Source organism: Fopius arisanus, unplaced genomic scaffold (genome assembly GCF_000806365.1).
Source record: "Fopius arisanus strain USDA-PBARC FA_bdor unplaced genomic scaffold, ASM80636v1 scaffold00014, whole genome shotgun sequence".
NCBI classification, from domain to species: domain Eukaryota; kingdom Metazoa; phylum Arthropoda; class Insecta; order Hymenoptera; family Braconidae; genus Fopius; species Fopius arisanus.
In genome coordinates, this window is record NW_011887753.1 from 983,951 (window position 1) to 995,253 (window position 11,303).

General features: G+C 40.0%; 4 protein-coding genes across 7 annotated transcripts; 1 reads left to right on the forward strand and 3 right to left on the reverse strand.

Moving 5' to 3' along the window:
- Nucleotides 1–322: 322 nt before the first annotated feature.
- On the reverse strand, nt 323–2,447 carry LOC105263260 (zinc finger protein 2 homolog). Its single transcript, XM_011299352.1, has one exon. The coding sequence runs from the start codon at nt 2,276–2,278 to the stop codon at nt 404–406; it is 1,875 nt and encodes a 624-aa protein (XP_011297654.1). The 5' UTR covers nt 2,279–2,447; the 3' UTR covers nt 323–403.
- Nucleotides 2,448–2,568: 121 nt separating this feature from the next.
- Nucleotides 2,569–4,575, forward strand: Pgk (phosphoglycerate kinase). Its single transcript, XM_011299355.1, has 3 exons — nt 2,569–2,784; nt 3,061–3,409; nt 3,473–4,575. Exons 1-3 carry the CDS (start codon nt 2,723–2,725, stop codon nt 4,310–4,312), a joined length of 1,251 nt encoding a protein of 416 aa, XP_011297657.1. The 5' UTR covers nt 2,569–2,722; the 3' UTR covers nt 4,313–4,575.
- On the reverse strand, nt 4,573–6,447 carry Pex19 (peroxin 19). The gene is made up of 5 exons (XM_011299353.1): nt 6,283–6,447; nt 5,724–5,909; nt 5,500–5,657; nt 5,080–5,328; nt 4,573–5,001 (listed from the first exon to the last, which is right to left on the reverse strand). Exons 1-5 carry the CDS (start codon nt 6,344–6,346, stop codon nt 4,774–4,776), a joined length of 885 nt encoding a protein of 294 aa, XP_011297655.1. The 5' UTR covers nt 6,347–6,447; the 3' UTR covers nt 4,573–4,773.
- Nucleotides 6,448–6,929: 482 nt separating this feature from the next.
- LOC105263263 (ankyrin-3) lies at nt 6,930–10,985 on the reverse strand. Of its 4 annotated transcripts, none has more exons than XM_011299356.1 (6): nt 10,904–10,950; nt 10,045–10,083; nt 8,833–9,176; nt 8,518–8,758; nt 8,203–8,446; nt 6,930–7,877 (listed from the first exon to the last, which is right to left on the reverse strand). In XM_011299356.1, exons 1-6 carry the CDS (start codon nt 10,928–10,930, stop codon nt 7,324–7,326), a joined length of 1,449 nt encoding a protein of 482 aa, XP_011297658.1. In that variant the 5' UTR covers nt 10,931–10,950; the 3' UTR covers nt 6,930–7,323. The 4 variants fall into 4 exon arrangements, with proteins under 4 accessions (XP_011297658.1, XP_011297661.1, XP_011297660.1 ...); XM_011299359.1 differs by lacking the exon at nt 10,904–10,950 and adding an exon at nt 10,765–10,870; XM_011299358.1 differs by lacking the exon at nt 10,045–10,083 and having other exon boundaries at nt 10,904–10,985.
- Between the last annotated feature and the right edge of the window lie 318 nt (nt 10,986–11,303).

The following is an 11,303-nucleotide window of genomic DNA, read 5'->3' on the forward strand; positions in this document are numbered from 1 at the left end:
AATCGTTTTTTTTTCTGACTGTTGATTTGATGATTATTGTTAAACAGAGACTTCTGGGGAATTTATTTCGTAATAATTGATGATTGTTGGAGGTGTGAGTATTGTTGCGGTGATTTAAAGGTTATTGTAATAGTTGAGATGTACTTTATCGGTCGAGATGAAATTTTTTCATTCAATATTTAATTTGATTTAAATCAGTTCGATAAAAAATTGTAAATGAAAAAATATTTTGCAGTCATTAATGACACGCATATTCCAATTTTTGTCATTTATTGAAAAAAATTCTCGTCTCGCCAAAAATAGACAATTCTCAATTCTATCTTTTATTCTTGTTTTTATCCATAAATAAATGACGGAAACACCAATGTAATCAAAAAAATGTAATTGTATTAATCAAACGACATCAAAAAGTATTCAGTGCCATAGGATCATCCTCATTTCCCTGGTACTCCAAAATATCGATTCTGGTTTCATTCTGGTGCCTCTGCTTATGAACTTTCAATGAACTCATCTGTGAAAAAGTTTTATGACAGAAGGTACAAGAGTACGGACGTTCCCCCGAGTGAATCCTCTCGTGCCTTATGATATGACTCTGATGGTAGAAAGTTTTATCACATATTCGACAGACATAGGGCCTCTCCTTGGTGTGAGTCCTCATATGGGACTTGAGATCAAACTTCTTGAAAAAGGATTTCCCACACTCCTCGCACACGTGATTGCGCACCTTCAGGTGATCCCTTCTCACATGCTCGTTTACCTGGGAAAGAGTTGGATAAACCCTGGGGCAAATTTCACATACGAATTTCTGGGGTCCATCGGGCCTGTGATTACTCGCCAGGTGTTTATTCAGGGTTGACTTCCAGGCGAACGTCATGCCACACTCTTTGCAGTGGAATTTCTGCTGATCCAGGAAGTGGGTACCAGTGTGCTGCTTCAGATTCGAAGCTGTCGAGAATTTTTTCTTGCAAATCGTGCACTCATACCTCTGCTCTTGACTTTTCGTTTTCTCAGTCGATGGCTTTTTTCGTGATCTCTTGGGGATTGTGTTTTTGTCATTTGCCACATCCTGGATGTTCTCGATGCCATTGGTACTTGAATCCTCAGCCTCTTGGGTCCTCTGGGGATTGTCTCCCATATCAGTACTGTAATATTTAGAGCTCGTTGCATCATCCCCGAGGTATGTGGAGGGGTCTCGGACGAGCTCGAAGAACTGGTCCCCTTCCTCGTGCTGCACCAGCCGTACACCTGGAGTTTGGCTCTCCTGTGTGTACCCGATGATTTCCTCGAAGGTTGTCAGGAAGTCTGAGGGCTTCACCTGCTCGAATTCCGAGTCCTCTGGGTACCTCTGAGGATCACCAGTATGAGTACTTGGAAGATTAAAGGAATTCTGCAGGTCCCCTAGACTGTGGAGGTCCAACTGCTCCATCAGATCTTTGTTTATCAAACAAATCTCCACAGATTCTTCCAGGGAATTCGCCCGGGACTGGTCCAGATCTTTTTCAGATAAATAATCCATGTCCAGTTCGAATAACTGCTGACCCAGGTCCCCATGTATTAATCGCAAATTCGTGGATTCAGCTTTCTCATCTTGGAAATTATTCAATTTACATCTGTGGGCTTCAAGTAATGATTGACTTCCAAATAGCATTTTGCAATAATTGCATTCAAAGTTGTTGTCAGCTCCAAAATGTTTTCTCTCGTGCTGTCGTAGGAGAACAACAAAAGGAAAAGTATCTCCACATATTTTGCAATAATGTCGTCTCCTCATCAATTTCCTGACTCCAGTGTCTCTCTCCTCTCCGACAAGACCATTCAATTTCCTCTCATGAATGCGTTTGTGTCTCACCACTGAACTGATTTGAGTGAATCTTTTTCCACATACTGAGCAGGGGTAAGGCTTCATCCCAGCATGGATTCGAGAATGTCGAATTAAATTGGAGACGTGATTGAATTTACGGCCACAAATATTGCAAACAGATTGATTCGTCCCAAGATGTATATTCAGATGAGTATTTAAATCGGTTTTCCTGAAGAAACGTTTCCCACATATTTGACACGTCTGAGTTCTCTCTCCAAGGTGAACACTCCGCTGGTGGTAATCCAGCTGAGAGGCTCGGTCGAACCTGAGATCACACTCTGGACACACATGGGGTCTCTCCACCTGCTCCTCAACGCTTTCATGACTCAATTCCTCTGAAATTGAGGAATTTCCCTGAACTTCATCTAAACTCGATAATCCACCACCTAGTTCACTCTTCTCACATTCGACGCTCAACATGTCACTGTTAATTATTATTCCCAACAAATCACAGGTATCACTAACGACTGTCAAACAATTCCATATTAATCAGCTGACAGTCCCTCAGAAAAAACAGTCATGTGGTCGCAGTATAAATGGAGTCACCCCAACACAACGAATATTTCGTTCAATTCACGATAATCAACATGTGGGTGGAGGGTAAATACTCGTAAATACCTGAAACTGCAGTCGAAACACTCAAGGTTACATTTGTAGTACAGGTCAGGTGAGGGCGCCAGCGTGAGTGCCCTTCATGTGACATTGCTGAAGCATAATTTTGTGTAAAACTGTTGGCTGAGGAGATCAAAGCTGCTGTCGATTGTCAACGGTTGTCACATACCCATCTCACGTTTGTTCATTGCTCCAGTGCATTATCTCTTCGAGAGAATCAATTCGTCATCAGTTTCTTGGAAAAGAGGAAACATGGTATTGAATAAACTCAGCATCGACAAGGTGGACGTCACCGGCAAGAGGATCTTGATGAGGTAGACTATTGATTAATTCCACGAATTACTGTCAAAAAATTGCAGATGCATCTGTAAATTATTTCTATCCACATATATCTACTCTTTCCACACGACTTCGCTCGTGAATACAGGATGACACATTCCAGGGAATCGGAACGATTTGCTATTATTATTTCAGAGATTGTGAGAAACGATTTAAGTTGAGAGTTTTGATTGATATTTGAGTAGAATTGAATAGAATGATCAATTAATAATATGGGGTATTTTATTCTATGGGGTTCTTCGTCTTTTCAGACTTGACTTCAATGTGCCTATGAAGGATGGAAAGATAACCAACAATCAACGAATTGTGGCTTCTCTGGATACGATTAAATATGCATTGGAGAAGAAAGCAAAGGCGATTATTATTATGTCACACTTGGGTCGCCCGGATGGTCAGAGGAACTTGAAGTACACGATGAAACCAGCAGCTGACGAGTTGAAGAATCTTCTCAAGCAGGAAATTGTTTTTCTGGATGACTGTGTGGGCTCTGCTGTCGAGGCTGCTTGTGCTGATCCAGCACCGGGGTCTATTATTTTATTGGAAAACATGAGGTTCCACGTGGAGGAGGAAGGCAAGGGTGTGGGACCCGATGGCAGCAAGGTGACGATAAAAAAATAGTCATTATCATTTTCATGTTATTATTGTAAGTGTCTCTGATACCAGGTTAAAGCTGATAAAGGTAAAGTCACAGAGTTTCGTGCTGCCCTGAGGAAACTCGGAGATATCTACGTGAATGATGCCTTCGGAACTGCCCATCGTGCCCACAGCTCGATGATGGGTGATGGTTTCGACGTCAGAGCCAGTGGATTTCTCATGAAGAAGGAACTCGATTACTTCGCCAAAGCTCTTGACAATCCTGAGAAACCTTTCCTCGCGATTCTCGGTGGTGCAAAAGTCGCTGACAAGATTCAGTTGATCAATAATTTGTTGGATAAGGTTAATGAGATGATCATTGGGGGAGGCATGGCATATACTTTCCTGAAAGTCACTAAAGGGATGAAGATTGGTAACTCCCTATTCGACGAGGAAGGCTCAAAAATCGTTAATGATCTCTTGGAAAAAGCGAAAAAAAATAATGTTCAGATTCATTTGCCTGTGGACTTCGTGACGGCTGATAAATTCGCTGAGGATGCTGCTGTTGGGGCTGCTGACATCGAGTCTGGAATACCTGATGGATGGATGGGTCTCGATGTTGGACCCAAATCCAGGGAAATTTTTGCTGAACCTATCAAACGAGCTAAGATCATCGTGTGGAACGGTCCGGCTGGAGTCTTCGAGTTCGAAAATTTCAGTAAAGGGACCAAAGCCCTAATGGACAATGTCGTGGAAGCAACGACTCGTGGAGCTGTCACAATAATTGGTGGTGGTGACACAGCCACTTGTGCTGCAAAGTGGAAGACTGAGTCCAAAGTCAGTCACGTAAGCACTGGAGGAGGTGCCAGTTTAGAATTGTTGGAAGGAAAAGTATTGCCCGGTGTTGATGCCCTTTCCCCATTATCGTAAGGAGATTGCTGTCAAATTAATGATCAATATCATAAAGTTGCTCGCAAGGTATTCCTCAAATTTATTGAGGAGATAAACCATGAAGTGTTGATCACATTCATCAGTACGTGAATCCAGAGTAAATACAATTATCGAATGAATCTACAAGATTATATAGAATTGGAGGTTCAAATAAATTTGCTAGTCAGCAAATCACAAATTCATAGGCAATTGTTGATTAATACGAAAAAAAAGTATAAACAATAAATAACGTCAGAATATTATCAGGAAATTGGCATGTGTTTTAATGCGTGATGAGTTCTTGAATGCACTTCATTACAACTCTCCTGTGAATGTAGAAAAATAACTGGCGATAAATGAAGGTTCCTAAGACAGTCTAAAACTATCGAATGCGATCACATTGCTATGTACAATTTGATGCCTCTCAACATTAACTGTCGATTTGTCATTATTTAAATTTATTACATTATACTACAGTTCTGGGGATCGACACCCGGTGGAAGGCCCTGTCCCATCATTGGATTCCCATCGTTATCGAATTGGAATAAATTCGGTTGTTCGCCGACTAGATCCTCAGGGGGGTGGCCAGAATTTTGCATTTCTTGCATGAGAGCCAGGATTTTGTCCAATCGCTGCTGTTTCGTGGATTGCGAGTCGTCCTCCTTTTCTTCCTCGAATTCTGTACAGACCTGGGGAGCATTGCCATGGAAAACAATTATTCTGCCTTTTTTAATTTCAAATCAACATGGTAAATGTGGAATAATTACTTTCTGCATTAATTGAAATTGTTTCGTAAACCTCGCAAGTTCCTCTGACGATAGACTCTCTCTTTTTTTATCCAACCACGCTGGGTATTTACCCGCTAATTCCTTGAGCGCTGGGTAGAGAACTTCTTTCGATAAAAGTGACTCTACCATGCTCCGCATGAATGGCAGAATATCGCCTCCAGATTCGTCGAGTGAAGTCTGACCGAACATCGCTGCTAGATCTGCCTCGGTAATCCCTGGTCCAGCATTCTAAATAATGTAGGGTAATGTAGCATTGGCAAACTGACAAAAACATCCAACAATTTTAGAGAATAAAATTGATTATTCTTAATATTAAATAGATTCTGATAACTCGGAAGAATCATTCAGTCGAAATTCATCGGTTTTCAAAGAGATTTTAAATGGTGAAAATATCTATACCTGCAACGTTTCCGATGTCGCTGAAATATCTTTAAGAGCCTGTGCAATAGCCGACTGAAATTCATTTCCTTCAGCATCAGCAGGAGCATTACTGGATATTGCATTAGCCACTGTTTGTGCCATTTGTTGCAATGATCCACTAAAGTCCGAAGCACCACCTGTAAAAAGAACAATAAAAAAAATAATTTCATATGCGAATTACTCGCAAAGAAATTCAAACCCACCCTTTTCTATTAAACTCTGTAAATTTTTTTCAAACTGATCAGCTGTCTGTTTTATAAAATCCTGTGACCAGGTCTCATCCACGAGGTTCTCCAGAGACTCATCATCAGCTGGTGCCTTAGTACTCGCTGGAATATCATCTTTTTTTGTCACTGGCTGCGGCAATTTGTTGAAGTCCTCAAGAGCACCTGGAATCAAGTAAAAAAATCCGACATAATTATCTACTGGTTCACTACATTAATTATTCAAAACGTTAGAAAAGATCTCAATATCATGCATCTTTTGCTTTTGAGTAAAAATAGGTCGGAGTTAAAATAGAGGAAATACAATTTGTTTTTAATAAATTATGAATACTTCGAGACTCAAGAATATTAATCCTCCAAAATATCACGTGATTGCATATTCACTTAAAAAATGAATTAACATATTTCATAATGGACTTTATACTGCAAGTGAATAGTGAGATAATGGGGACAGTTTTCTATAATTTACGTTGTGAACGATAATAGTAATTGGTGTTGATGGGGCTGAATGACAATTTTGTCTAATTAAAGTACTCACTGTTTAATAACTCATCCAACTCTGCGTCATTTGCCTGATCACCTGATTTCTTCTCCTCAGACATTTTTCACTTTCTTACAACGAATCTCTTTCGAGTGCAAATAAAACAAGACGTCAGTTGTCTTCAGCCCGATATTATGCAGGCAGAGGAAGAGGATACCATTGGTTGTTTAAAAGCTTCTGGGAATGACCTGTAGGTGCGACAGAATCTAAGAATTCAAATAGTGTAAATTGTTCGACTAGGATCAGTGAATTTAAACTACTCCCAGTTATCGATGAATTTCTCCTGAATGCGAAAATATAGCGCAATTTTCATATAAATCTTTTCTTTAGACAATATATCGTTCTACAAAAAAGGTTATTACAAAAATTTCTCCACCTCTCTTCCTTTCCAAGATATCCGACGATAACTGGGAACTCGTTGAGTTGAAAAAAATTTGGAAATCCAATTAACGATTTCTCTCATTAATCGTCGATTTCCTCATCATTCGAGTGGTCTGCCAGAATGTTTGACGTAATTTTCTATCGAGGCTGCTATTTTAATTCCCGACGTATAGACACTGGACGACATTCGATCCTCACTCTGGCCAAAAATTCATAATCACCCAGACAGAAGCTGTCCATCAACAATCGAATTATCCAACACATTGTTCATCATTTCGTTTTTATTCATCATCAATAAGTCCTCAACAATTATACAAAGGTAAAAAATTAAATATCAGAAATATATAATCGATTACGACGATCGGATCGTCAGAGCGATTTGAGATCCCTTCATTATAACAGTTTTTACCAATCATCCATCAACACTGTAAATTATTCTGAGAGGAAAAAAAATTCAATTTAAAATTTTCATAACATCCCCTGAATCCGGAGTTGCTTCTCAAAATCAATTGAATTTCTCTCCGCCTCACAACATTAACTAATACCCAAAGAAAAAAACAATGTCTAAAAATATGAATCTTGCATCGTTATCACAATCTATGGAGAAGTAAAACCGTTTCGCCTACAACAATAAATCATACCAAACATCATTTAATGCTAGTAAAAATCATAAAGAAGATAGCGATGTAACGAGAGAGGCAGCTGAAGAGTCCTGACGACTTTAGGTAATTTGGTTCCACAAATTTTCCGGACAATCAGCCGACACTGATGGGTGAGAGGTAGAGGAGTCCTGGCTGCCTCCATGACGAGAGCTCTCTGGGCGTCGGTTAAACTGCTGGAGCGTCTGATCATGCAGGGATCGAAGCTCTCAGCGGCTTCAAGAAGAGCCCTCAGCAGTCGAGGTTTGTCCGCAGTATTCTGGAGGGAATTCAATATCCCATGGGGATCCCGGAATTGTGTCTTGATGACAACACGCGCTCCATACTTGAGGAGAAGGCTCACTACCTCCACCGAGGGATTCTCGTTGGATGCCACGTACTCCGCGAGGACAGGACGCAGTGCTGGGCCCTCATCACTCCTGATAACCAGATTTGGATCTGCTCCTCGCTCCAGCAGCATCATCAGCACCTCCAGACGATTCGGGATGTTGTCTGCACATGCCACATGCAGAGGAGAACCTATTATGGGAGATGAGGCATTCACATCCGCACCTGCCGAAAAAAAATAATCTTTGTTTTATTAATTATTCAATAATTATTCATATTGAATATTAATATCGAATAGCCATGACCTGCAGCTAGTGCCAATGGGCTCGTTAATGTTTTGTCAATAAACAGAGGCTTTTTGCGGGATAATAAACTTTGGAGACGGCCGATGGAAATAGAATTATGATTGGAAAATTCGGGTGCTATTTTTGTAACGGCATTCGAGAGAAAAACAGATTGTGAATGGAGATGAGGAGAATACGAGTTTAATTAAATCGTTGGGTATTTTTATTTGTCCCGTGACGAATGATCACGATGAATGATCGTTTACCTGCTTGAAGGAGCATTTCTACGATTACAGGATCTCCTTTGAGAATAGCAAGGTCCAGGGCCGTTGGTTTTTGATAATCAGGTCCCAGATCTAATCTCGCGCCTTGTTTCAATAGCAGATTAATGACAGTGATATCACCACCAAGAATGGCATAATGAAGAACAGTCCTGTAGTCGTGTCTGGCATCAGCCATTGCATTGACATCCGCACCGTAGCTCAGCAGGAGTAGAACCGATGCGATACCCTGGGAAAATACCAATTATCGTAATGGTCAGATGAATTTGTCTTTGGGATTAATAATAAGCCAAGGCTCACTTGCGGTAATCTTGCGGCCTTCATCAGTGGTGTGAGACCAGCACGATCTCTCGTATTCGGCTGTGCTCCAAATGCCAGCAACAACTCCATGCAGTCCAGATCCAGTGGAGATACTAAATTTATTTCCGAACCGAAGAAATAACGCTTGTTTGGATTTGCGCCAGCTTCCAGGAGTGTTCGGGCCACTTCTATGTGACGATTTCGCAGGGCAAGGCGAAGAGGCTCATCACACAGCATTGTTCTTCATTAAAAATCATTAGACAATCAGATAAAGTGTTATTTCGTCAATGATTAATGAGGGGAGAGCTGGGATACCTTGGAAAAAGTTCTCCGGTGTCTTCTCGGTGATCCACCTTGGCTCCAGCCTTGATCAGGAGCTTGACGAGATCCAGGTAGCCGTGCTCAGCAGCGAGATGCAGTGCAGAGTATCCGCATTCGTCCGTTGCATCGATATCAGCACCACGTACGATAAGCAGCTGTGCTGCATCAGCATATTTCTGCCAAATAGCATAGTGAAGTGGCCTCAATCCCTGGGTGACTGCATCGTTTGGTTTAGCACCACAAGCAAGGAGAATTCTTATCTCGTCCAGTGATTGCATGCGAATTATTGAGTCTGCAAGCTCCCGCTGCAACGGGTTTGCAATGCACTCGGTCGGCATCTGTCAGCATCAATATGTCGAAATGATTTTTTCATTGGGACTTAGTGGTTTGAAAAAACAATGCAACTCAGCAGCGGTGATGAACTGGACTCGAAAAATCCATCACCATTTTTTTAATGATTCATTTATTATTATGGATCAAGATATATGCAAGAGATCTAATGAATTATTCTTTGAAATCGAGAATTGGGAATTGAATCTCTGAGATTATTGTAATTTTTGCAGAAAGGTTTTATTATATTTTCATCAGCCAAATTATGAGAGAAATATTGAAAGATTTTTTGGTTTAAAATTAGGAAATTGCTTTGAGGTAAAGTGGAAGATAAAATTGTTGACTGGAAAAAATCGTAGAAGGAACTTTTTCGAGTGCATTCTTCGCGGTATTCCTGCAGATGAAGACATAAAATCGAATGAACGTGATTGATCCACGAGACCTTTTATTGGTGTTTTATCGATGAGCATGACGATAATGACAATTTTCATAAATTCACACTTGCCAGAAGAATTGAAATGAGGGATCGTGAGTGCCGAGAGCTCCACAAACTCATGATAACACGAAAAACTTCAGGTATTTATTTATTTATCGTTGATATCTTTCGGATAATTCTGCTGAATGCGTTTCAGCAACTTCAATTCTGTTTCTAATTGCCAGGCCCACGCTGACGTCCTATTTATTCGGCTCAGTCAAAGGGTAAAGCTATTTCTAATCATCTCTCATTTATTCAACCATCAAAAACTCTATCGCAATATGTATTAAATAATCGGATGAAATAATTCAGATTATCACATGATCAACGATTAAATTAATCATTTCTAGATGATCAACACGTTTCATGCATTTTTATTCACTCAGTAATCGAATACGCACTTCATTTGAACGGAATAACGTTAATCGAGCGTAAGAAACCTGCAATAAAATGAAATAAATGGCAATTGAATATTGAAAAATGAAAAATCAATCGAGAGTTCGTGCATTAAAAAATAATTGTGATATCCTCTGAATTCAATCGGCACTGAAATTATTTCTCTTTAACTTCGATAAATAAAAAAATTGAATATTTATCGAAAATTCCCAATGAACATAAAAACCAAAACTGCGTCATCGTTATAACTGCAAGTCTCGTAAACTAGTCCAGAATAATCCCAATGAGAATTATAAATTTTTGGAACTTATGCCAAATGCTTAGTACGCAGTATTTCCACCGCGTTAAACTTTTTCACTAAAATAAATATTCATCATTTCCCAAAACAAAACAAAACTCCCTCCCCAGAGTATCCCCACCACAATCGACCGATCTCCACTGTCCTAAATCAGTAATTACGAATTACCAACCGATTAATTCAATGAGAAAACGAATGGAAACCAATTTTCGAAAATCGGTTTAATTAATTTTAATTTGCAACCACATGTCCTTTAATCTTGTTGAAAAGAATCATGAGCCACTGCCAAAACTCAAAAATACGTTGCACTCACTATTTAAAAATAAATTTAAACATGCGATACACATGATGAGGACAATCACAATTTCTTCACATTGAGGAGGAATCGGTGTAATTTATGGTGAATAATCGTAGTTATTCAGCTTACGCGATTTTTTCAATTGTAAATATCGCGTCGGGATCAATCGATGACGATGGGCTATCGATTTCTTTGTACCTCCGGATCTGATCTGCCTGCATCAATCATATGCATCAATCATATGCATCAATCATAACTGTTTACTTACTTCGAATACGGTACGATGCTCCAGCATGTAGAAATCGTGTTATGAACTGACTACTTCGACGGAAACACGCTCCTATTTAAAGCCATAGAACCTCTCTATACCGCCAAAAATAACACAAAGAGAAGATGATGATGTCGAAGGAGCTTGCGCATCAAATTCACAGCTTCACGTGCGTTTTTTTTCGTCGGTATCACATGTAGTGTTGCAATTTTTCGGTTTATTCGCATGTGGAAATCCTCGGGGGGCTCATAAAGCTGATGATGATGATGATGACGATTATTTGGGAATTTTACTCGGGGGTGTCTTATATAGAGAAAAAAAATCAGAACGAAGACGCGCGCAAACTGGCTTTCACGAATTTCGGGAAATCCCCTCAACTTTTTATTTTCTCGAAAACTAG